At 41.7% G+C, this 27,812-nt stretch overlaps 1 protein-coding gene across 1 annotated transcript in view; it reads right to left on the reverse strand.

The window, feature by feature from the left end:
• Window positions 1-8,227: 8,227 nt before the first annotated feature.
• Window positions 8,228-27,812, reverse strand: part of vwa8 (von Willebrand factor A domain containing 8) — a 123,115-nt gene continuing 103,530 nt past the window's right edge. The window contains exons 40-45 of the mRNA XM_083997034.1: window positions 21,303-21,411; window positions 17,950-18,075; window positions 16,296-16,454; window positions 12,810-12,908; window positions 11,078-11,316; window positions 8,228-8,557 (exon numbers count right to left, since the gene is read on the reverse strand). Coding sequence (XP_083853160.1) covers window positions 8,449-8,557; window positions 11,078-11,316; window positions 12,810-12,908; window positions 16,296-16,454; window positions 17,950-18,075; window positions 21,303-21,411 — 841 coding nt within the window. The 3' untranslated portion in view covers window positions 8,228-8,448. The remainder of the gene's footprint in view (window positions 8,558-11,077; window positions 11,317-12,809; window positions 12,909-16,295; window positions 16,455-17,949; window positions 18,076-21,302; window positions 21,412-27,812) is intronic.

The following is a 27,812-nucleotide window of genomic DNA, read 5'->3' on the forward strand; positions in this document are numbered from 1 at the left end:
CTGTGAGGTCCAGAGAAACCTCTGGGTCGGTCCCAGTCTATCTACTGGATAATGGTACTTTCTACCTACCACACTTCTCTCCCCACTAGATTACATGAGCCAGTAATTAGACCCCCCCTCCTCCTCCTCCTCCTCCTCCTCCTCCTCCTCCTCCTACTTCCACGACCACGGAGTTGGCAGTGAGGTCTTGTGGGTCTGGGCCTGGATCCAGGAGGATGGGATGTGGGGTGGGGGGTGATGGTGGGGTTGTTTGTGGGGGGGCCACGGTTTCTCTTGATTTGGAGGAGGTGGCTTCTTCCTGAAGATCCTCAAGTCTGGCCCCTCATCAGTATCGACTGTAGACGACAAACAGAACATTGAAGCTGCAACAAGACAGACTCTTTACACTCAAATGATATTTTCTGTAGCGACCAAACCAATGTGTATCCAGTCCCCCAGTCCTCATAATAATCCTGTGTCTTGATATTTACATTCTTCCTCCTCAGCTAATAAAGAAAAGATGATTTGATGTAAAATCTAAACCATATTTAATGTATTGAACAGAAGAACACATAACAGCACAGAAGCTGCTGAAGTCTCCTCCCACTGTTGTCATGGTGACATCAAGTTGTTCAGATGGTTTAACACAAGCAGATACTTTAGTGCAACTATTTGAATTATCTGTAACTTATTGAATTACATCACAGAAACCAAAGTGAGAGAGTGACACAGAGACATTTGTGGTTAAAAAAAAGTACGGCAATACTAATTTTCTGTATGAATTTTGAAGTCCAAACTAGATTTAGCTTCGTTTCTCTCCCTCGTGACCCCATTTTGACATCACAAATTAATGTTGATGATAAAAAATATCTTGATTGACCATCACATGACTACACGTGATCACGGTGGTCAATATTTTTATCTGCTGCATTTTATTTAAACTTCATTTATACAGTTGTTTAAGGTTAAAGAATAAAGTCATACATTTATGACTTTATTCTCATAAATTTACGACTTTATTCTTGTAATGTTATGACTTTTTTCAGGTAGGAAATGTACGACTTTATTCTTGTAAATTTATGACTTTATTCTCGAAGTCTGTGTTTTTTTGTTGTTGTTTTTTTCTCAATGTGGCCCTAATACTCCGTCGTAAAAAAGAATAATTAGTTTAAAAAATATTTTTATCAGTATTTTTTTTATCAATGACTAGACATTTCTATTCAGGCGACCCCTTTTGAATTCCTGGCGAAGGTTGAGAAACACTGGTTTAGAGTGAACGCTGCTCCATCAGTTCATCAGAGTGAAGCGACGACACACACTCGTGTAATCCTCCGTCTTTACACCACTTTGTGTTTCATCACCGCTCCGACTCCGAGTGAATCAACATTTCTGTGTGTCAGGTTGTAACGGCTCAGTCAGACAGAGGCCAGGTGTCAGGTGGGCACTCAGTGTGTGTGTGTGTGTGTGTGTGTGTGTGTGTGTGTGTGTGTGTGTGTGTGTGTGTTTGGAGCATCTCTTTCAGCTCAATGAGACTGTCTCTTTCTTTTTAAACCACACACACACACACACACACACACACACAAACACACACACTCAGACTGATAATACCAGCACACACACACACAGTCAGCACATGTTGGTGATTATCCAGCTCTATTGACTGCAGCTCGTTACTACGACCTAATTAATGTGCCATAAAGCTCTGGGCCTGCTGCCAACTGTTTGTCTATACCATACAACCACAGGCCACTGACGCCACTGTGTGTGTGTGTGTGTGTGTGTGTGTGTGTGTGTGTGTGTGTGTGTGTGTGTGTGTGTGTGTGTGTGTGTGTGTGTGTGTAGTTACATTAAAGTCAGAGCTACAACATTTTTTCATCCTGTTGTGACGAGTTTCTCATGTTTAAACTCAGTTTTTAAATCTTTTTGCTTCTCTTCTCTAGACTTTAACTTTTATAACGGACCTTTTTTTTAAAAATCTTTTCTCTTTGTGTTTTTTAATTGTAAATCTGTTTCCTGTCCTAACAAAATATTAGATGTTATAAATAAATTACAGTTTATTGAGGAAATACAGTGAAGTAAGCCTGGTCTGTAATCCAGGAGCTAACATAATTTAATTTAAATATAATAAATAATAAATAATATATAAATAATTGCATTATTTGCTTTGTTAATTCATGTCTTGTGAAAGAAAGAGGAGCAGATTATGTGAGATTATTCGTCTTTCTGCTTCTTTTCTTTAGAGATTTGACACATTGTAACGTCACTTTGATTGTTTTGATCGATCAATCATTGAATAAACTTACATATTATTGTTTTTGTAGTTGGTATGTAAAGCATTTTGAATTTTGAAATGTACTGTTCAAATAAAACTGCTTCACTTTGTCTCAAATCAAACATGCTGACTAAGAGACGTTACAGTGATTGGTTGATGTTTCCTTCCTCTGTGTATCAGACTGATGTCATTACATTATGTTGCTATGAAGCTTCCTGTGCCCATGATTTTACTACAACACACACACTGCAAAAACTCAGAATCTTTCCAAGAATATTTGTCTTATTTCTTGTCAAAATGTCTCATTTCTAGTCAAAACTAATCTCTTTCCACTTTAAATAAGACTCATCACCTAAAATCAACTTGTTTTTAGATCATTTTCACTTGTTTCAAACAAATTTTCACTTGAAATAAGTAGAAAAATCTGCCAGTGAAAGAAAGTTTTTTGTGCTTGTAATAAGAAAGAAAAACTTGCTCCACTATCAGATTTTTCTACTTATTTAAAGTGGAAAATTTGCTTGAAAAAAGTAAAAAGTGTCTAAAAACAAGCTACTTTTTTAAAAATGTGATGAGTCTTATTTTAAGTATAATTAGATTTATTTTGACTAGAAATGACATTTTGACTAGAAATAAGACAAATATTCTTGGTAAGATTTTGAATTTTTGCAGTGCATGTGAGGCAGTGAACACACACACACGTCATACACATGTTTTCACATGTTCCGACCACATCATTAAAGGAAATTTAACAAAACATGTAACATTCCTGCAGGTTTCTAACACACACACACACACACACACACACAAGCTCCTGCGGTTCAGACAAACAACACAACATCAGTCACAGTGATCTCCTCCTTTGTTAAACACAGTGTCCAGACTGAAACATGATGACATCACCCACACACAAACATTTCAGCTTCACACCTTCTGAATCATCAGCTTCATTTTTCCACCACACCAATAAAACCACGCACACACACACACACACACACGCACACAGACAGACACACACACACCGAGCCCTGTTAACTCCGGGCCTTTTGTTTAACAAACAGGCCGACCAGGTGTGTGAGTGTGAGTGTGTGTGTGAGTGTGTGTGTCTAAATTCATCCTAAGAGTCAGTTTGTCATTGTTAAATTCAGACCGACAAACAGTTGTGTTAGTAAAGTGGAGCAGCGCAGGAAGCTGAGAGGAGAGAGGAGCCTGCAGCTCTTTATACAGATGTTTATGATGTGTCCTGATGTTTTCATGATCTCAGCTCCTGAAAGAAAATCACCTCTACAACACAAACATCATCTTCAGAAACACAAAGGAGAAGAACAACACAAAGCAACAATGAAGGATGTGCAAAACGATGCAGATGTGATGAGGAGTTTACATTAAAATTTAAAGGGATACGCCATCATTTTTTTTCGTGTCTTGCCTCACTCCCGAGTCCATGACCAGCAGATAGACACCATCCTTTCGACTGTGCGTGCAGTAACAAGGGAGATAGAGCCGTATCGCCCGTAATTAGCTTAGCTCAAACACTGGAAGTGTATGGGTAGTGTTAGCCTGCCTCCACCTAAAGTCGCTAATTAGCTTAGCTCAAACAATGGAAGTGTATAGGTAGTGTTAGCCTGCCTCCACCTAAAGTCATCAGAGAAACTCTTCAGCAACTCTAAACGGAAACCGGCGGGCCGATCTCTGGTTGTCTTTGACAAAACTCTCCGGTAAGGCATCTTGAGCGGTCAAATGCCGCTAACGGGACAAGATCGGTCAAAACGGAGGGTTCAAGCAAAGACGGTTTATTTTGGTTCAAGCTAGCTACATCGAGGGTAGGTTAGCTTCCTATTTCAAAGTAAAAACACAAATTCTATCCTCATGGTTTTCTGTATGTAAAGGGCAACGGGTGTTTTATTTTGTGAAAGTAACCGGAAGTGCGTTGGTCTCAACCGCTAGCTTGAGTAGCGCCGAATTCGTCCGAACAAAATTGTAAACAGCTGGTATTTAGACAAATTAACGACACACTGCTGATCTAAACGGCTACTTTCTCACCTAAACATGTTTGAAATGTTGATAAAGTGATATATTTACAGAGTTTAGAGCTAAAATGAAATCAGCTTCTGACTGCTGATTTCAGCTCAGGTAGGAGGCAGGCTAACACTACCTAAGTGTTTGAGCTAAGCTAATTAGCGACTTTAGGTGGAGGCAGGCTAACACTACCTATACACTTCCAGTGTTTGAGCTAAACTAATTACGGGCGATACGGCTCTATCTCCCTTGTTACTGCACGCACAGTCGAAAGGATGGTGTCTATCTGCTGGTCATGGACTCGGGAGTGAGGCAAGACACGAAAAAAAAAAAGTTGGCATATCCCTTTAAATTTTTTATCATCACTTTGCACAGTATGGGCATTTGCCTTTTTAATTGAATTGTTGAATGTTGTCTGTTGTTAAGTGCGTGTACTTAGTTTAAAGTATATTAGTGTGCTTTTTTCAGTTTCCTTAGTCAGATTAATGTTGCCGTCTTGTCATGTTTCTTGTTTTTCTTAATTGCACAGTCACTGGAGTGTTGCACATATCATTTCACTGCAATGATCTTGTATTATTGTATGTGACAAATAAATTCTCTTGAATCTTGAGTTGGTGGCTGGTACCTGACTCCACCCGTTGTGTAGCTGTGTAGTTGTGTAGTTGTGTAGCAGTTGTGTTGTGTTGGTGAGAGGAAGGAGGCCCCTCTGGGTGAATAGATCATTCCAGCTCACGATGGAAACCGAGGCCGAGGAGGAAACGAGAGGGAAGCAGAGCGAAAGGCTGAGATTCTACGAAGACGACGGCTTTCTAAGAACCAAGAGAAAGAAAAACACAAAAACACAGAAACACAATAACACACCCACACCCACACAACACACACTGTGTCTTACTGCAGTGCAGAGGAGAAACACAACTCAACATGATCTCATCACAAGCTCCAGAACTATCTAATGAAAAGGTTATTAATAATTATTAATTATGTGTTTGTTAACAACTAAACTTCCTCCTTTATTACACAGATGATGATGAATAAAACATCAGTTAATAATATAAAAAGTGTCTTTATAGGAGAATGAATTCTGTTTGTGTTTATAACAACATGACAGGGTGTTACAGAGCAGTTATTAAAGGTTTCATCTTTAGTTTTTGATCCATAACAGAAGATATTTGTGGATTTAACAATAATAAACTTGGTGGGCGGAGCTTAGGATCTTTATTGTGTACTTTTTATGAGTTTATTCATCTTAACAAGTGTAGAAATAATCCTAAACTCACAGCTGCTAAAGATGAGGTAATCAATTATGTAATAATAATTAATTAGGCAATAGTACAAAAACTAAAGGGAATCATCTGATCACTGTTTAACATCATTTATTAAAATTTGGTACATTATGTTTAGTTCATCTCACATGAATTAACAACAATGTACAGTTAATTAAATAAAACTACAACCATTCAAAATGAATACATAGTATTTTAAAATGCGTCTATGAACATGTTTAATGCCGTTGTCCTCGAACGCCTCAGCAACAAAACATGTCGAGAGAGAGAGAGAGAGAGAGAGAGGAGGATGTTCCCTCTATCAAAGATCAATATGAACTAATAATAATTTTATTGATCCGGTCGGTGCAGCAGAGTGTGATGTGAACGACCGGAGGATAAACTGATGTTGGACTCACGTGTCTGTGAAGTGACACGGGCACAGAGAGAGAGAGAGGTCATGTGACTGAGCAGCTTCATGTCCGATCAATAAAACACTTTATTGATCAGGTTTTATCCTACACTTCATCACAATATGAATATGTTTTTATTCATCTGAGGTGACACGCTCCAAAAACCTGAATGTCTCCAGAGCTGAGGGAGTTACTGCAGGTTAGTTGTTGGTTTAGTGTTTCAAAATGATCATAATCAAACAAATCGGTAACACTTTATAATAAGTACGCACTATTATGCATTAGTTAAGCATTAATAAATACTGAATTCATCATTTATAACACATGAATACTCATTAGTATGTAGTTTATAAATACAGTTAAAAATGTCGTACTCATCATTTATCAGCACTAACGTACTTATAAACTACATACTAATGAGTATTCATGTGTTATAAATGATTAATTCAGTATTTAATGCTTAACTAATGCTTAATAGTGTGAACTTATTATAAAGTGATACCACATATTCTAATTGATTAGTTTTACAGACAAAGAGATTTCTACCATCACTTTGAAATACAGTGATTTCATTTCATCTTAATTCAATTTAATTTTTTGTTTTTCTCTTAAGAGTGATTCTGGTGGAGATTTGTCTGTTAACGCTGTAATTTCCCATTTTTTTCCTATGAACTTGAACTTAAGAAGATGTTTGTTCATTTTCCCTTGTGATGATTTTTTATTTTTTTATTTTTTTAAAACAGGACATGTTTTTATAAACCAGATCTAAATATGGGAAAACACAGGACCTGTAAAATAACACACACCGACTCACTAACTCTGTCACTAATTTAGGAGTTGGTGGGTGTCAGAGAAAGAGAGAGGGGAGTGGGAGGTCGGCAATGAAAGGCGATCTCAGTGTACACACACACACACACACACACGGGGGGGTTGTGCAACAGCGGCGGCTGCCTTTAAAGAGCGTGTGCAGTCAGGTGGGAAATTCCCCGCTGACAGTCCCAACATTCCTCAGGAGCCGAGTTGTTGACGCTCGTCGTCGTCGTCGTGTCCGAGTGTCACTTGCTCGCTCGGTGTCAAGTGGTGTCACCGTCACCGTCACCGTCGGTGTCAGTGTTTCCCGGAGATAAATGAGCAGGAAGTCCAAAATAAGTGAGGTTGTCTCAAGTTCATGACCCCCCTCTGTCTTCCTCCTCAGTCTTCCTCTTCCTCCTGCACTGCAAAAACTCTAAATCTTTCCAAGAATATTTGTCTTATTTCTTGTCAAAATGTTTCATTTCTAGTCAAAACTAATCTCTTTCCACTTTAATAAGACTCATCACCTAAAAATTAACTTGTTTTTAGATCATTTTCACTTGTTTCAAACTAATTTTCACTTGAAATAAGTAGAAAAATCTGCCAGTGAAAGGAAGTTTTTTGTGCTTGTTATAAGAAAGAAAAACTTGCTCCACTATCAGATTTTTCTACTTATTTCAAATGAAAATAGACTTGAAATAAGTAAAAAGTGTCTAAAAACAAGCTACTTTTTTATGTATATGTATAAATAAACATATTTCAGGTAGAATGAGACATTTTGACTAGAAATAAGACAAATATTCTTGCTAAGATATTGAGTTTTTGCAGTGTGCTGCTGCTGCTGCTTCTCGCTCACAACCCAAAACAGGACAGAGACGTGTGCGTGTCTGTGTGTGTGTGTGTGTGTGTGTGCGCATGTGTGCGTCAGCGCCGTCGGCCAGAGACACAATTACAAACAACAACAGGTCGGACTGTGTTTGATCCCCACATGAGGTCGGAGCCAGTCACAGAGTCACATCACAGGCCTGAGTCCACTGTACTGTACACTGCAAAACTCAAAATCTTACCAAGAATATTTGTCTTATTTCTAGTCAAAACAAATCTCATTATACCTAAAATATGTATATTTATTCATATACAGTACATAGATAGTTATATATAAAAAAAGTAGCTTGTTTTTAGACACTTTTTACTTATTTCAAGTCTATTATCATTTGAAATAAGTAGAAAAATCTGATAGTGGAGCAAGTTTTTCTTTCTTATTACAAGCACAAGAAAGCAGATTTTTCTACTTATTTCAAGTGAAAATTAGTTTGAAACAAGTGAAAATGTTTAATTTTTAGGTGATGAGTCTTATTTTAAGTGGAAAGAGATTAGTTTTGACTAGAAATGAGACATTTTGACAAGAAATAAGAGAAATATTCTTGGAAAGATTTTGCTGTGCACTGTACTGTACTGTATCTGCCCCCTCCCCACCTCCACCTCCCCCTCCCCCGAGGCACACAAACACACTGCTACTGTCACGCTAACACACACACACACACACACACACAGTGAGGGCTCTGCTGCAGACCTGATACAGCTCAGATAAAGTTCAATCTTAAGGACACGTGGTGATAAGTCGCTTCAGAACATGAAGAACAAACGATGAGGCTCTGAATGTGTGAGATAAAGTGTGTTTGTGTGTCTGTGTGTGTGTGTGTGTTGGGGAGGCTCAGGCACTGGACAGCATCGTCGATGTGAAGATCTGCTGCAGTATTTGTGGGATCTGCTTAGTGTCCATGGCAACGAAGGATCTCCCCGCTGGAAGAGTCTTTTGGAGCCTGAGTGAGACAAAGACGGAGAGAGACAGAAGTTTGGGGTCAAACAGAGGGAGAGAAACACAAACGGCGTCGGCTACAGGATAAAAAAAAAGACAAGACAGACGAGCGCTTGTTTTGCTGTGTGAACTGGTACAAGACGTTTCCGACCAGTGTGTGTGTGTCTGTGTGTGTGTGTGACATTTCCACTGTTTCCGAGTTGTTTACATGAAACTAGAGACTCTTTATTTTCTGCTCTGCTCCCGTCGGTTCATGGATTCTTTCTTTCAAACAGTGGTTCGTCTATTTAAGATTCAATGTTTTGTCTTTAGATGAAGTTTTAATCCACAAGAAGCTGTTTGTGCTTTTCCTTAAAGTGTTTTATTCTGAAATCTGCACTGTTCAATCAGAAGAGAGACTCAGAGCCTCCTCCTCTCTTCTGATTGGCTGACAGTTACCTGTTGTTACTAGAGCTCTAGAGAGAAGCTGAGAGAGAGAGAGGAGATGGAAAACTACACTGAGATGGTTTTAAAGCACAAATATATCTTCTTATAGATCTTATTGACCACTACAGATTATGGTGTATAACGTCAGGACTTCCTGTCACTTTGTGATGTCACAACTAAGCCCCGCCCCCTCACCACCACCTGGACCCTGCATTCAACAACTTGCAGAATTTGTGGTTTCTCTGAGTGTAGTTTTCCCATCTCCCCTCTCAGCTCAACAACAGGTCGGTGTCAGCCAATCAGAAGAGAGGAGACTCTGAGCTTCTCTTCTGATTGGCTGACTGTTTTCTAAAGTGATCCAATAAAAATAGAGCAGATTTCAGAATAAAACACTCAGAGAAACTATAAATCCTGCAAGTTGTTGGATGGTGGGTCCAAGTGGTGGTGAGGGGGCGGGGCTTAGTTGTGACATCACAAAGTGACAGGAAGTCCTGACGGCTGGTTTTAAGGCTCAGTTTCTGAATACAGGCTGTGTGCATTTCTCTGTGGACTGAGGCTTTGATACTTTCACAGTATTAATATAGAACCTAGAGCTGCTTTATAATCACACTACACATGGACATCTACCTTTATACTGTATGGAGCTTTAACACAAACATCTACCTTTATACTGTATGGAGCTTTAACACAAGCATCTACCTTTATACTGTATGGAGCTTTAATACAAACATCTACCTTTATACTGTATGGAGCTTTAACACAAACATCTACCTTTATACTGTATGGAGCTTTAACACAAACATCTACCTTTATACTGTATGGAGCTTTAATACAAACATCTACCTTTATACTGTATGGAGCTTTAATACAAACATCTACCTTTATACTGTATGGAGCTTTAATACAAACATCTACCTTTATACCGTATGGAGCTTTAACACAAACATCTACCTTTATACTGTATGGAGCTTTAACACAAACATCTACCTTTATACTGTATGGAGCTTTAACACAAACATCTACCTTTATACTGTATGGAGCTTTAACACAAACATCTACCTTTATACCGTATATGTTAGATAGAAACAGTTTTCCCACATGTGAATATTTTATTCTCATGGTAATTCCCAGCTCTGGAGTTAGCTCTAACTCCTTTCAGCTCCTCTCCCTGACCTCTTTCTCTTCTTTCTCTCCTCCTCTTTGCAGTCAAACAGGTCATTGTCGTCGTGGAAGCTCTTTAATCTTCAGGCTGCAGTTTAAACCACAGAGCTGCGGCTCTTTAAAGGCTCGTGCGAGGCCCCTGAGCCCTCAGCACGGAGGATGTGAAGGGTCCCGGCCCCTGGAGCTACAGCAGCAGCAGCCCGGAGCAGCCGGCCAATCAGAGGAAGGAGAGGATTTGACTCTTTCTTTTGTGCTCGCTCCAGAGCTCAGGAGTTAATCTGGGCCGTGACAATAGAGGTCGGCGGCAGGAACACGAGTCTCCTCAGACCGAATCTGATGCTCATTGTTCTATTTCACTTTGAAGTCCAGTTGTTATTTTTATTGGCTCTTTGTGTTGGGACTAAACGAAACTAAACCTCAATCTACCAGAGAGACAACACTGCCTACACTGCAAAAAATGTAATATCTTACCAAGAATATTTGTCTTATTTTTAGTCAAAATGTCATTTCTAGTCAAAACAAATCTCATTATACTTAAAATAAGACTCAACACATTAAAAAGTAGCTTGTTTTTAGACATTTTTTCCTTCTTTCAAGCAGATTTTCACTTAAAATAACCTGACAGTCGAGCACGTTTTTCTTTTTCTTATTACAAGCACAAAAAACTTGCTTTCACTGGCAGATTTTTCTACTTATTTCAAGTGAAAATTAGTTTGAAACAAGTGAAAATTATCTAAAAACAAGTAAATTTTTAGGTGATGAGTCTTACTTCAAGTGGAAAGGGGTTGTTTTGACTAGAAATGAGACATTTTGACCAGAAATAGGACAAATATTCTTGGAAAGATTTTGAGTTTTTGCAGTGTAAAAGCTCCATCCTCCTCCTCCTCCTCCTCCTCCTCCTCCTCCTCCTCCTCCTCCTCCTCCTCCTCCTCCTCACCTCTCGGCCTGGTCGCCCAGAGAGCCGATGAAGATGGCGAAGGCGTGGACCTCGGGGTCGGAGGTCAGGACCTGGGCGAAGCGTTCGGGCCGAATGCCGTAGCGCTCCAGGTTGGCGTCGCTCAGCACCACCACGAAGTGCTCGTCGGCCTCCTCCCGCGCCAGCTGCTTGATGCTGGCCTCGGTGCCCTCCAGGGTGAAGTCTCCGCTCATGCAGAACTGAGAGTGGGCGTGCATCGTCTGCAGGGGGAATGGAGGGGGGGAGGAGGGAGGTTTGTTATTTTTAAAGTTCAGCTTCACTGTAGAGAGACAAGATCAACAGATAACATTGTTAAAGCTGAAGGAGGATAAAATAAAATAAAATGAAATGAGAGGGACTCGTTTCTCTGAATAGAATAGAATAGAGTAGAATAGAATAGAATAGGAGAGTATAGACTAGAATAGAATAGAATAGAGTAGAATAGAATAGAATAGAATAGAATAGTATATAATACAATAGAATAGAATAGTATAGAATATAATAGAATAGTATATAATACAATAGAATAGAATAGTATATAATAGAATAGAATAGCATGGAATAGTATAGTATAGTATAGTATAGAACTGAATAGTATAGTATAGTATAGAATAGAATAGAATAGAATGGAATAGTATAGTATAGAATAGAATAGAATAGAATAGAATAGCATGGAATAGTATAGTATAGTATAGTATAGTATAGTATAGAACTGAATAGTATAGTATAGTATAGTATAGAACTGAATAGTATAGTATAGAATAGAATAGAATAGAATAGAATAGAATAGAATAGAATAGAATGCCTCTATTGTCATTGCACACAAGATATAATGAAATTTGTTGAGCTTCTTCTTCAAGTGCATAAGAGACATATATGTACGATCTAAATCCTCTGAAAATCTACAAATCTACTTCGAGTTTAGAAAATTAGATTATTACAACGGAGTATTAGGGCCACATCGACAAATAAAAAAAATCACAAACTTCGAGGATAAACTTGTAATGTTACGACTTTTTTCTCATAGGAAATGTACGACTTTATTCTCGTAAATTAACGACTTTATTCTCGTAAATGTACGACTTTATTCTCGTAAATTTATGACTTTATTCTCGAAGTCTGTGTTTTTTTTTTTTCTCAATGTGGCCCTAATACTCCGTTGTAGAATATATACAGGCTAAATTATATATTATATATTATATAAAATATGGCACTGAATAAAATAAATCAAGTATTCACAGTAATGAGGTGGGATTTAAAGTTAAGTGCATGTGTGAGTTCAGTTCACTTCAGTTCAGTGTGGTTTATGGCTCTGGGGAAGAAACAGATGAATCGTCGTTTTTAACTCCGTACATTTGTCCTCATCAAAACGTTTGACCCTAAATTACCCACAATTCAACTTGCTGAGCGTCAGTTCAGTCAGAGATAAAAGAAGCAGCAGCTACAGAGCTCTGGTAATATAGGATATAAAACAAGAGAGAGTGTGTTTCCCACAGGTTGATGGGATCAGTGGTTTGAAGGTTGAAGTTAAAACACTAACTGGTGATGACACATTAACACATGAACAGCTCAGTTCACCCAGGTACAAAACTACAGAAGGAAAATAAAAAACCAACAGGTTAAACTTGTGTTTCTCTCCATCTGATTCTCATCATCAGACTTGTATAAACTGGAGATAAGACTAAAGCTCAGTCAGAGCTGAGCGACTCTTCACCTTCAGGACTTTGAGTCTCTGCTTGTTGTCCTTGGGGATCCTGTCGGCTCGGACCAGCTCGATGTCGTAGCCGTCGCCCGAGTGACCGATGATGTCATACTGCAGAGAGAGAGAGAGAGGGCAGGGGTCAGAGGTCATCACAAAGGTTAGATGATGGAGTGACAGCAACATTTCACCGGTGCAGGTTCTGTGGATGAAGTTTAAAGATGCTCTTTAAAGGGATAGTTCAACATTTTGGCAAATTGGCCCATCACCATAATCCCTATAGTCATAGCAGTAGGTTCGTCACCTTTATTTGTCGGTGCAAGCTATTTTTAGAACGGCGGAGCAGAGCAGCAAGTTTCGCATGAATTTCCCTCTAAAACAACTCTGTCTGGTAACGTTGTGTTATTATCTCATAGTGTGGTGAATGTGCAGGTCACAACTTGTCCACCAGAGCGTTGTGGAGTTGTTGGATTGTGTATTTGATGAGTTTGATGAGGGAAACCAAGAAATCCCATAATGAGCCTCCGTAGCGTAGCTCTGAGCAGCTCGCGGCTCTGCTCCGCCGTTCTAAAAACAGCTTGCACCGACAATTAAAGGTAACGAACCTACTGCTATGACTATAGGGATTATGGCAATGGGCCTATTTGCCAAAACGTTGAACTATCCCTTTAAATACACAGAGATGTCAGCTCAGAGCTTGTACAGGAAGTCAACGCTCTCGTTCACCTGCTGCTGACATCAGAGCGGCTCAGACCAGAGGCTCCACGCTGCTATTTCAGGTCCAGGTTGTTACGTATAGGAGCTATTTGTGATGAGGCCAGTCATGACTGTCACTGTTGCTGGGTAGAAATAAAAAATCCCTCTTCTGTTCGTTCTTTTTTTTCTTCTTTTCGTTATAGTTAATATTAAAGTATAAAATGAGTGAAATTAAAGTTCAGAGGTTTCAAAATCAACTTCTCAGCTGTTTGTGATGGTTAATGTGGCTCGGATGAATAAATAGGACACGAAGCTATAAACTGCACCACAACGTCTCTATTTACTGCCACTATCACACACACAGTTAGAATGTAATGTAATGAATGCAAGCAGCACAGGCACACACTTTTATGTAAGCTGTGTTACGCAAAGAAAGTGTGTTACATGTGGTGAGGAAGTGTGTGTGTGTGTGTGTGTGTGTGTGTGTGTGTGTGTGTGTGTGTGTGTGTGTGAGTGACACTGATATGTGATCAGTAGCTCGGCTTCAGTGTCACTTCGGGGCCAAGAAGTCTGTCTCCCCCCTCACCCCTCATCCCCCTCTTATGTTTCATTCATGAAATAGGTCAGAGACAGTGAGATGGAGACAGAAGCAGGTAGAGGAGGAGGAGGAGAAGGAGGAGGAGGAGGAGGAGAAGGAGAAAGAAGAGAAGAAGGAGGAAGAGAAGGAGGAAGAAGAGGAGAAGAAGGAGAAAGAGGAGGAAGAGGAGGAGGAAGAGAAGGAGGAGGAGGAGGAAGAGGAGGAGGGAAAAGAGGATAAGGAGGCAGAAGAGGAGGAGGAAGAGGAGGAGGAAAAGGAGGAGGAAGAGAAGGAGGAGGAGGAAAACGATAAGGAGGAAGAAGAAGAGGAGGAGGAGGAAGAGAAGGAGGGAGAAGAGGAGAAAAAGAGGAGGAGGAAGAGAAAGAGGAGGAGAAGGAGAAAGAAGAAGAAGAGGAGGAAGAGAAGGAGGAGGCAGAAGAGAAGAAGGAGGAGGAAGAAGAGAAGGAGGAGGAAGAAGAGGAGAAGAAGGAAGAAGAGGAAGAAGAGCAGGAAGAACAGGTGAAGGAGGAAGACGAGGAGGAAGAGGAGGAAGAGAAGGAGGAGGAAGAAGAGGAAGAAGAGAAGGAGGAGGAAGAGAAGGAGTAAAAAGAGTTAGAAGAGGAGGAGGAAGAAGTGGTCAAAGAGCATCAAAGGAGAACGGTGTAAAGGCCTTCATCCTCTTTCATGTGAACCACTCCAGTGACATCACTCCGCCTGGTGACGGGTGATTGGATGATTGACAGGTGGTGAGGAGGGAAAGGGGGCGGGGCCTCGGTGACAGATGATTGACAGGTGAGGAGGAGGAAAAGGGGCGGGGCCTCAGTGACAGATGATTGACAGGTGAGGAGGAGGAAAAGGGGGTGGGGCCTCGGTGACAGATGATTGACAGGTGGTGAGGAGGAGGGAAAGGGGGCGGGGCCTCAGTGACAGATGATTGACAGGTGAAGAGGAGGAAAAGGGGCGGGGCCTCAGTGACAGATGATTGACAGGTGAAGAGGAGGAAAAGGGGGCGGGGCCTCAGTGATAGATGATTGACAGGTGAGGAGGAGGGAAAGGGGGCGGGGCCTCAGTGATAGATGATTGACAGGTGAGGAGGAGGGAAAGGGGGCGGGGCCTCGGTGACAGATGATTGACAGGTGAGGAGGAGGGAAAGGGGGCGGGGCCTTGGTGACAGATGATTGACAGGTGAAGAGGAGGAGGGAAAGGGGGCGGGGCCTCAGTGACAGATGATTGACAGGTGAAGAGGAGGAAAAGGGGGCGGGGCCTCAGTGATAGATGATTGACAGGTGAGGAGGAGGAAAAGGGGGCGGGGCCTCGGTGACAGATGATTGACAGGTGAGGAGGAGGGAAAGGGGGCGGGGCCTCAGTGACAGATGATTGACAGGTGAGGAGGAGGGAAAGGGGGCGGGGCCTCAGTGATAGATGATTGACAGGTGAGGAGGAGGGAAAGGGGGCGGGGCCTCAGTGATAGATGATTGACAGGTGAGGAGGAGGGAAAGGGGGCGGGGCCTCGGTGACAGATGATTGACAGGTGAGGAGGAGGGAAAGGGGGCGGGGCCTTGGTGACAGATGATTGACAGGTGAGGAGGAGGGAAAGGGGCGGGGCCTCGGTGACAGATGATTGACAGGTGGTGAGGAGGAGGAAAAGGGGGCGGGGCCTCAGTGACAGATGATTGACAGGTGGTGAGGAGGAAAAGGGGGCGGGGCCTCGGTGACAGATGATTGACAGTTGGTGAGGAGGAGGAAAAGGGGGCGGGGCCTCAGTGACAGATGATTGACAGGTGGTGAGGAGGAAAAGGGGGCGGGGCCTCGGTGACAGATGATTGACAGGTGGTGAGGAGGAGGAAAAGGGGGCGGGGCCTCAGTGACAGATGATTGACAGGTGGTGAGGAGGAGGAAAAGGGGGCGGGGCCTCAGTGATAGATGATTGACAGGTGGTGAGGAGGAAAAGGGGGCAGGGCCTCAGTGACAGATGATTGACAGGTGGTGAGGAGGAGGAAAAGGGGGCGGGGCCTCAGTGACAGATGATTGACAGGTGGTGAGGAGGAGGAAAAGGGGGCGGGGCCTCAGTGACAGATGATTGACAGGTGGTGAGGAGGAAAAGGGGGCGGGGCCTCGGTGACAGATGATTGACAGGTGGTGAGGAGGAGGAAAAGGGGGCGGGGCCTCAGTGATAGATGATTGACAGGTGAGGAGGAGGGAAAGGGGGCGGGGCCTCGTGCTCTCACCTTGAACCTGTGCTCGTAGCTCTCCAGCGCCTCCATCACCATGCACACCGCCTCCATGGAGCGCTCCAACCGGCCGTCCACGCCGTTGAACCGGTACATGCTGCCGGACACGTCGGCCAGGACACGCAGCCGCTTGGGCTTCTGCTGCGGACTGCCCAGCTGTCACACACACACACACACACACACACACACACACACACACACACACACACACACACACACACACACACACACACACACACACACACACACACACACACACACTTAAACATTTAAAACAGTGGTGAAGCAGCAAAAAACTGTTTTCTATGTGAAGATTGACAGAAGAGAGCCACGCCCCCTGTGTGTGTGTTTTGTGTGTGTTGTGTTAACCATAAAGGACAATTCCGGGCAAATTCAACTCGGGGCTGTATATGTTCCTAACATTTTAGGTCTAAAAGAAGGAATCTGAAGATTTTCAGTTTAATTGCTCCTGTTTTGCGGTAGTTGTGTCTGTCCCCGCATCGCCACGGCAGCGATGAATGGGAGCGGATTGAAGTTCTGCTGCTTAGGCTGTTTACATCCCTCAAAGCCACAGACAGCGTCAGATGGCGACTCAAACATGCAGCCAGAAGTTTATTTACTTCAAGCAAGTCGACATGTTTGTAAAACTAGATCTAATTCAAAGTCTGGCGGAGTCGAGACCCAAGTTGACGCTCGGTGTGTTCAGGTGCAGTGGGAAGCTCCCGTTTGTGTCATAAACACAGGAATATCAACTCTTGACTTGCTTGAAGCTACACTGTAAAATGGAATTCTGATCCTCACATAAGGATCAAGATCTTAACTGATGCCTGCTTCATTTGTTGACTCTCCTGTCTTAGTTATTACAACTTTCTGGTGAGGAAAGTAATTAAACTCATCAGGCTAAAGTAACCTTTATTGAAAAGTATGAGTGAGGATTAACCATCCTCCAAAAACGACGATGGGAATGCACCTTTAAAGCTGGTTGCCACCATTGATATATAGTTGCCACCTGCCAAAAAAAAACGAAGAAGAAAAAAAAATCTGGCCTCATTGTCGTATCAGTGTCATTTATCTCCTCACTAATAAATAACTTCATGAATTAAGCTGCTTCACTTTCCCTCTAAAATTAAGTAAATGAACTTCTGGGTGCATGTTTGAGTCGCCATCTGATGCTGTCTGTGGAAAAACATTACAGTTTTGAGACCTAAAATGTTAGGAAAATACAGCCCGAGTTGAATTTGCCCGGAATCGTCCTTTAAATAAGAGTGAAAACAAGAGCAGAATTTGAAAAGTGGGTGTAAATATTTGACGGACCAGAACTATGCAGCAAAAACATGGTGTGTGTATTATGGTTGGTGTGTGTTTGTGTGATTAGTGTGGGAAACTCTCTCCATCCATGTGTGTGTGTGTGTGTGTGTGTGTGTGTGTGTGTGTGTGTGTGTGTGTGTGTGTGTGTGTGTGTGAGCTGAAACACAGGGTGTAATAATAATCTCACACACACCACTGGAATGTCCCGTCTGACAGATAGAGGTCAAAATTATGTGTGTGTGTGAGTCTCTGGAGGTGTGGCAGTGTTTCCGCAGGGTTTAAATTTAAAAAGCAAAACACAAAACACACACAGGCAGACAGACACACACACAGACACACACACCTCTGGGTCCAGCTCCCCTCTGCGTTTATAAATGGCCTTCTCTCCCGTCAGCCCGTCGATGATCTTAGCGTCGTCCAGTTCTCCCAGAGCCTGGTTCTTCAGCCACTGGCGCTCCTTCCCTTTGGCCTAAAACACACACACACACACACAGTTTGAGAACAAGTTATGCACCAAGTAAACAAACATCTCAGAGTCCGTCCTGGGAGGATGATTTCATTTTGGTGGAGCTGTCGGAGAAAATAAAAAAACAAACAGACCCGATGCAGGACTCAACACACTCTGAGCTGCACGAACAGATGAAGTTAAACATTGAGTTTGTCTGTTTCCTACCTGACATTGTTACTGTGAATGTGTTTGTGCAATAGATATTTATCCATATTCATATCTGCACTGCATATTCTACATCATACGACAATGTTGCTGCTAGGTGCCACATTTATACTGGACCTGAGACCATGTGTCATGCAACAGAATGACAAATAAAGTCCTTCAATCCTTGAATTATCAGTATTATCATTATTATTAATAATTGGAAGCAACATCTGCATCCATTATAAAGTTGAGGTCTGTTCACAGCTGATTTATTTCTTTCTTTCTTTCTTTTTATTTATTCCAACCAAGGCAATTTCACAATTTGACAATATCATCACAACATTTCCTTCATTGGTTGGAAGGGAGCAGGGAGAAGATTCATCTTATATTGCCTGCCCCTCACTCAATATCTAATTATTCTAGTAATCTGTCACTGAGCAACACAGAGTCCTGATTGGCTCGTTACGGTGTGAGAAGTCTCTCCTGTTAACGAGAACCTCGACACTTCTTCACAGCTTTATGACATATTTTCTTGCCGGAAAATAAACACATTATTATTATTTTCATTAACCAGGAACTTTCCTTGTTAACATGTCACTTCGCCAAATCGCTGTTAATGCCGTTAATTAATAATGCTGTTAATTAACAAACTCATTAAAAGGAGAAACTTTAACTCATTAACACACGGTTGCTGTCAAAACCAGTGTTGGAAATAAATAAAAGCTCTGGTTAACAGTTAAAGAGACGACGTCACATCCTGCACAGTGTTCGTCAACCCCAATAAGCTCCTTTCCTCCCGTGCACACCCACCCGCTGAACAAAAGAAATGAGGGAGGGGTGATGTGTGTGTGTGTGTTGTGTGCCTCTGTGTGTGTGTGTGTGTGTGTGTGTGTGTGTGTGTGTGTGTGTGTGTGTGTGTGTGTGTGTGTGTTGTGTGCCTCTGTGTGTGTGTGTCCTATAGAGGAAGTATAACATCACTTTCTCCGTCGTCAGTTTTCTCCCAGAGGACGAAGAACAAGAAACACACAACAGCAGCGTCACAACACAGAACTCATGACTTCACATCACAGACCAGATAAGAACTGGCCGACAGGAGGGTGTGTGTGTGTGTGTGTGTGTGAGCTGCTGGACACGATGTACACAACCTGAGGAACAACAGAGTAGATGATGATGAGATGAGATCTGGACCGGTTCTCCTCCGTCTCCATTCAACCATGTTAATGATGACATCACCTGTTATATAATCTGTCTTGTGCTTTTTACTTCTCACTGACTTGTGACTTGTGTGTGTGTGTGTGTGTCACAATGTGTGTATTAATAAATTTGCCTTATGTTGCACATGATCTAAATCATACAAAAACACTATATATATATACTGTATGTATATATATATATATATATATATATATATATATATATATATATATATATATATATATATATATATATATATATATATATATATATATATTATTGTTCCAATAACAGCCAGTCCAGGTTCAGGTTCAGGTTCAGGACTGTTATTGTACCGTAGATAAACTTTGTCTGCAGTTAAAGTGTAAAGTGTCCACACAGTTTTAAAACAGACAACATAAGACAGTAAAATAAAACATTTAAAACAAGTAAAACCGGTTAAAACGCTCAATACAACTAAATAAAAAAGTTAAAACTGAATTAAAATGAAATAAAAATATATTTAAAGGTCCAGTGTGTAAAATGGGGGTAAAACCGTGACATCCAGCGTTCTAAAAGAAGAATTATAAAGCTACGAAAACCAAACACATTTTATTTTATAGTGATTATACACATATTCATGGGTAGTATATTCAGATTTTAACAATAAACCTTGACAATAATTACACACTGGACCTTTAAAATGCTCCCGTGCTAATCACTTCATATAGTTCGACCAAATAAACAGCTGATCTATTTATTTTATTTATTCATTCAGTGTTTGTGATGTCATACTGTATCACCTGTCTCACCCGAGTCTCAGTCTAACCAAACACGTGTGAGTTCAGTTCAGCTCCAGAATATTTGAATCAGTAGGAAAAGTTGACATGAAGTTACTGTCATCATCTCAATACTGTGTGCTTCAGAAACCAGTGCCAGCTATGACGTGGTCTGTGTGTGTGTGTGTGTGTGTGTGTGTGTGTGTGTGTGTGTGTGTGTGTGTGTGTGTGTGTGTGTGTGTGTGTGTGTGTCTGTGTGTGTGTGTGTGTCTTAAATCACTCCTCAGGTATGATAGAAATAACACGCGGCCTGCTGGGATTGGTATAATCTGCATGGTCTTTACAGAGGGGGAAAAAGGCCCGAGGCCACCGGGGACAAACACAAACAATACGTTCAAAGGAGCCGCTGGCTGGCACAGCTGCAAACACCTGGATGGAAAACACACACACACACACACACACACACAACTAACACACAAACACACACACACACACAAACACCACAGAGCGCATATACAAACAGAGCTTCACACCTGGACAGGAGAATAATAGAGCGAGGCTTAGAGAGGCTGCTCTGTAATCACTGCAGCGTGCAGCACGATTCTCCTCTAATCACACACACACACACACACACTCATACATGCATGCACACGCACACACATACATGCACACACACACACACACCCCATCTTGAATGCACATTTCCCCTAAGACGCTCAAACAAAGGGAGGAAAGTAGAAACCAAAATAATGAAATGGAGACAATATCACATCCTGGATTTGTAGCCGTCGCTCCCAACGCTCCGGCTTCTCATCCACTCAGCCAATCAGGAGGCTCCGGAGGGACAGCGCCCCCCTCCCCTCCCCCTCCTCCCCCCTCCTTCCTGCCCACACCGTCACGTGTAGGACTGTACGAAGGAAACTTATCATCACTGAGCAAACTTATGACCCCAGAACTTTTGTTCACTGACTGACGAGTGGAAACAACAACAATGACGATGATGGTTCAGTTGGATCGAGTTGTAAAGCTTCAGTGTTTCTGCTTCATGTCAGATAAAGAAGAAGAAGAAGATGAAGAAGAGAAACTGACCTGTAAACTGTCCAGGATGATCCTCAGAGACTGAACTTGTCTCCGCACGGCGCTGGAGAAACGCTCGTACGTCCCGGCGTCGTATTCACTCATGTTGATCTCCTTCAGCCTGAGAGAGGAAACACACACAGAGACAGAGTTTAGACTCTATATGTTTCTGTTTCTCTATATGCTTCAAAATAAAGGTATAGCTCCTTCAAAATAAAGGTAGATGTTTGTATTAAAGCTCCTTCAAAATAAAGGTAGATGTTTGTATTAAAGCTCCTTCAAAATAAAGGTAAGTGTTTGTGTTAAAGCTCCTTCAAAATAAAGGTAGATGTTTGTGTTAAAGCTCCTTCAAAATAAAGGTAGATGTTTGTATTAAAGCTCCTTCAAAATAAAGGTAAGTGTTTGTGTTAAAGCTCCTTCAAAATAAAGGTAGATGTTTGTATTAAAGCTCCTTCAGAATAAAGGTAGATGTTTGTATTAAAGCTCCATACAGTATAAAGGTAGATGTTTGTGTTAAAGCTCCTTCAAAACAAAGGTAGATGTGCAGGTTCTATATTAAAGGTCGCGTAGAGAGAGAAAGAGTAAAAACAGAAAGGACACCTGCAGAAAAACTGAAATAGAGGTCAGTGTTGTTAAAAGTGGTGCAACATTTGTGTGTGTGTGTGTGTGTGTGTTCCCTCCAAAACACACCTGCAGACATGACAGGACAGGTGGGCTGAGCTGGAGTTATCAGCATGTATAATCCCACCGTGCAGGTACTTCAAAATATCTGACACACACAGAGACAGAATCCACCTCAGGTGTTCAGTGCTGCTCTAACAACGCTGGGGGGAGGGAGGTGAGGGAGGGGGGAGGAGGGTTTGGAGGTGAGGGGGCAAATCTCTGCCAGGTGTTTGAAACTTTTGGTGACAACCAGACCGTGACCGACCGCCGCACAGATACAGAGCAGCGACTTCAAAAAGAGACAGCAGAGGAGAGCTGGGTTTATGTGTCACAGCCTGCAACCAACCGCTGTGTGTGTGTGTGTGTGTGTGTGTGTGTGTGTGTGTGTGTGTGTGTGTGTGTGTGTGTGCATGAGACCAGGGTCAGACAGATATATCGTGCAGACCGCGCTGCCATCAGCCATGCAATCTCAGAGATCACACACTCACACACACAGCACGAGGTCGCCGCGCTCTGAGCTCTAAGCTCTAAGCTCCGCCTCCTCACACACACCTGCTCTAAAAATATGAAACAATATGAAGTGAAATAAACAAAGAAAAACAACGGTTGTGCAGACAAACACAACAGAAGAATGTTGCTGAGGCTTCGTCTGAACAAAGAGCAGCAATGATGATAAAGTCACCAGTGTTTTCTGTGTCTAACAGATGAGTGTGTTTCCTGCAGCAGCTCCACTGTGACACATTAAACTTCACTTCTCCCTGCTGGATTTCCCTTCATTGTGGTCACCGTGGTTACCTCGGTCCAGCTAACTTTGCACTTTGTCACCTCTGCTCAGGATTTTTTTCTCTTAAGCGGCGGGGAAACACAATGGAGTTGTGACTGTTTGTGGTTTTAGATTCAGAGAAAAGAGTCTGAAATGATTCAGAGGAAAACTGAGCAGAGCCTCGACATCCAGGGAGAGACCAGGCTGGGATGAAGCAGCCTTTTTATTTCTTTATTTTTTATTCCAGAGCTCCTCAAGACTCTAAAAACTACAGACGAGTATGAGGGCCACTCATAAAAATGAAAAAAAGAGAGTAGGGAGATTTGTTTTTCATTGTACACTTTGAGAGTAAAGTTGAAATGTCGAGAGTGAAGTCAAAAGTTCCTCTGCTCTTTAATTCTCAACATTGTATTTTGAGTTTTTTCCTCGACATTTCGACTTTATTCTCACAGTGCATAATGAAAAAAGAAACCTCCCTCCTCTCATTTTATCTTTTTATGCATGGCTCTAACTCTCTTCTGTAGAAAACAACCTATTCCCTCTGATCTCCTGCGACGCTGCAGAGGACTGGGACAGGTCAGAGGTACAGCACAGGGTCAATGCACACACACACACACACACACACACACACACACACACACACACACACACACACACACACACACACACACACACACACACACACACACACACACACACACACACACACACACACACACACACACACACACACACACACACACACACACACACACACACACAGACACACACACACAGAGCTGAGCTGACAGGTCCCTGAACCTGAACCTGCACGAGTCTGGACCGAAGATTCAGAGTCTGGATGTAAAACCAGGTGGAAAAAAAAGAAAGAATAAAGAATAAAACGACAAATAAATGGAGGAATGATTGAGTTTTAACGTCTCACACTCACATCACAGAGCTGAGAGCTGCACACTGTGAATTCACACACACACACACACACACACACATGGTGTCGACCCACAGAGGAACACACAGCGGTGGCTTTCCACACATTCCTAAGTGTGCATGTGTGTGTGTGTGTGTGTGTAGTGGTGAGCAGACACTCTGGCCGGTGGCCGGAGCTATTTCCTTTAAATTCCTGAACCTTGACATAAACAAGGAAGAGAAGGAGGGAGAGAGAGAGAGAGAAGGAGGAAGGGAGAGAAGGAGAGAGAGAGACTGTGACACGTTTTCTCCAATAAGAAACTCTCACTTCAGGGAAATAGAGAAGAAAATAATAAAGTTTCACATGTTGAACCCCAGAGGAGAAAGAGTCAGTTCTGTCAGGTGAAGGGACGGCAGCCTGAGAGACTCACTATAACATCTAATCCCAAATGCATAGATTTATATAGAATTGTATAAAATTGTATTGTACTGTACTAAATATGAATTGTAATATTGTAATGTATGGATGTAAATATGTTGTAAAATGCTTTGGCAACAACACGTTTCTGTTCATGCCAATAAAGCTGTTTGAATTGAATTGAATTGAATTGAGAGAAAGGGAGAGGGAGAGGAGAGAAGGAAAGAGAGAGACAGAAAGTGAGACTTTAACATCTTAACTTGCACAATTATTTATACCTGATTGTATTCAATTCTATTGTAATGTACTTTATATGTAATATTGTATATATATTTCTAATATTGAAATGTCTAATATTGTATATATGTGTATATGTCGAAATGTTTCATATTGTATATTTGTTATATTGAAATATCTTTGTAAATAGTTTGTAAAATGCTTTGGCAACAAAAAAATTCTGTTCATGCCAATAAAGCTGTTTGAATTGAATTGAATTGAAAGGGAGAGAGAGACATCATCAACTGCTCCTCTCATTGGACAAACAGCAGCTTCACAGCCAGAAAAGAAGAGACAATCTGTCCAACATCTGTCCAACATCTGTCCATCACACACCTAACACTCACTGTGGTGTGTGTCCTGCTGTAACACTGACACATCAACACGTCGTAACCAAAGCAACTTGTGCAACAGTCGTCACTTCTTCTTCAACGACTCTTTCCATCTTTGTCACTTTTTTGTCTTTGAGGAAGTTCAGGAGTTCAGCTGCTCTCAGATCAGATCTTCTATACAACAACCAGTCACACACACTTCCTCTTCTTCCTGCTGCCTCTCATCCAATCACACGTCTCCACCACCAGACACCTGAGCAGTGACCACAGCTGGAGTGATGAAGACTTTTCCTCCTTCTGTTTCAACTCTTTTTTAGTGTCGCTGATATTACTCACTATTACTGACTCAGCACTTATTAAACTTTAAGGAACAGTTCACCAAAAAAAAATGAAATTCAGTCATTGTTGACTCCCTCTCATGCTGATGAATACTCTGGAGTAGTTTCTTATTCCTCAAAGTGCATCTGGAGACCACTGACCCCCATTGGACAACATTTTGAAGCAATCACCAGAAATATTTGTTCTGAGACTGAAGAACCTTACTTTTTTAGTCAATGTATTGTACAGTACATTCAAATTAGGGCCAGTGGTGTGAATTTGTGGAAATATTGTAGGGAAATTTCTAGGAAAATGTGGTACAATTTCTCCAAAAACATTTAAAAAAAAAAAAAAGAAAAGTGGAAAAAAAATAAAAATTCTAGATTTTTTTTTTTTTTAATTTCTCAAAAACAATTTTAGAAAAAAGTGGTAAAATTCTTCAAAAAAATAGTTTAAAAATTCTAGAAAGAAAGTACAGTAGTAAAATTTCAAGAAAAAGTTCAAAGTGCATCTGGAGACCCGGGAGGCCGGTTCATAGTCCAACCAAAACTTTATACAGTATGAGAGTAATAGGGCCCGACACAAAAACGTCCATAAAACTACACAAAAACCATTTAATATTCCTCCACACTGCTCGTCCACTGCAATCCAAGTGTCCTGAAGAGAGATACTGTAGTCCAGAGTTTACTGGAAACAACCTCATTTAGGACATTTTTACAGCCTAAACAGTCCTGGATTGAATTTGCCTTTGTAGCAGTGTGACATCTCTTCTGTACTTTTTATGCTTTTATTTACACTTTTTTTTGTTGTATATTGTGTTTCTCTTAATTTCACAGTGAAGCTGTTTGGTTTTACAAAAAAACAAAAAATATGTGTTGATTGACTGATTGTTGTGCAGCATCAGGAACATTATGTCATTGTTTTGTCATTGTAAGTGGAAGCACCAAACCAGTTTGAATCGGTTTTTGATTCCAATCTTTACTGCCTCTGTTACATTTACATCTAATCAAGTTGCTCTGAGACACTTTGAGGTTCATCACTGGAGCTGCAGAGCAGAAGGTGGAAATAAAGAGTGCAACTTCTGTTCAATCAGACCAGGAAGATGAAGATAAAGATGAAGATGAAGATGAGGATGAGGATGAAGATGAAGATGAAGAGGTTCACAGAGAGTTTGATTTGACTCTTAACTTGACGACCTTTAAACCTGGAACCAGCCCAGAAAAAACAGGAAGGTGTGTGGGCAGAAAACAGTGTGTGTGTGTGTGTGTGTGTGTGTGTGTACATGCTCAGGTGAGCGTACACACACACACACACACACACACACACACACACACACACACACACACACACACACATACCTGAGCCTGTTTATTCTTGTGTGTGTGTGTCAGGAACTGGAGAGGTTTATTGACGGATGACAGTTTGATTGATGCTCCAGCTAAAGCTAAGTAAACACAACACACACACACACACACATCAGAGAATGACAAGGGATGGAAAAAAGCCTGAGTGTGTGTGTGTGTGTGTGTTTGTGTAATGTGTGTGTGTGTGTGTGTGTGATAAAACACACGACATCTCCTTGGAATCAGAGCTTCATCATCAACGTGCAGCTACAAGACACTGATCTCCTCTGGGCTTAGTTTGGTATTGATAGACAGGGAGGGAAGGTGTGTGTGTGTGTGTGTGTGTGTGTGTGTGTGTGTGTATGTGTGTGTGTGTGTGTGTGTGTGTGTAGAGGGGATTTAGAGCAGTGTGTGTGTGGTGACATGAGCTGAGGAGAAGAGATAAAACCCAGAGTGAGGACAGTTGGAGGTTTCTCCTCCGCTGCTCTGGGTGTGAAAGCAGCCAGTGTGTGTGTGTGTGTGTGTGTGTGTGTGTGTGGGGGGGGGGGGGGGGTGTTTGAAGTGAACATGAACAGAGACGGCCTTCATGGTGGAGCCACACACACACACACACACACACACACACACACACACACACACACACACACACACACACACACACACACACACACACACACACACACACTCACACCTGTTCCACATTACACACATCACACACTCAGTTAAAGTTAAAGGAGCGTTCTGAGCTGGATGAAGATGAAGACCACCATGAGTCCACAACATCTGGACTCCTCTGCACCTGTGGACCAGGGCTGTCAACCCTAATTCTTCTTATGTTAAATATTCAAATTATATACAAGTTTTTTTTTATCTCATCATATACACCTATAGCAGCTTATTATTACATCCTGCGTCCATTAAAGGGCATAGAGAGCTGAAGCGGAAGCAGGAAGTAACGTCGCCATGGGACCTCAATTCGGAAAAAGTCTCCATGTAAGTGAACGGGAGTCAATGAGAAAAATATCTGACCTTAACCTACTTAAAACATCACGTTTCATGCAGAGAAATCTGCAGTTTGTTGTAAAACGGCAACAGAAGAATGTATTTAGTGTGAAGACGCTCTACGGACTACAGATCTGTGTCCCACAAAAAATACGTCACCAACTGACACGGGAAAGGAAGGACGCCATGTGGTGACGTCACCTACGCCACCTGGAGTCTTTCTGGTTACAGTTTTACAACAAACTGCTGATTTCTCATCATGAACCGTGGTGTTTTAAACAGGTAGAGATCAGAGAGTTTTATCATCACACAATTCAATCAGATCACAAAATAAAACTTTGACTCCCGTTCACTTACATGGAGACTTTTTCCGAATTGAGGTCCCATGGCGACGTTACTTCCTGCTTCCGCTTAGGCTCTCTATTCCAACCAAATCTGTTATGTAACATTTACAACACACTTAAGTTTTACCAACTCAATATAAAGCTTCAAGAAGGGAAA

The sequence above is a fragment of the Trachurus trachurus genome (assembly GCF_905171665.1).
Source record: "Trachurus trachurus genome assembly, chromosome: 21".
Classification (NCBI taxonomy): Eukaryota; Metazoa; Chordata; class Actinopteri; order Carangiformes; family Carangidae; genus Trachurus; species Trachurus trachurus.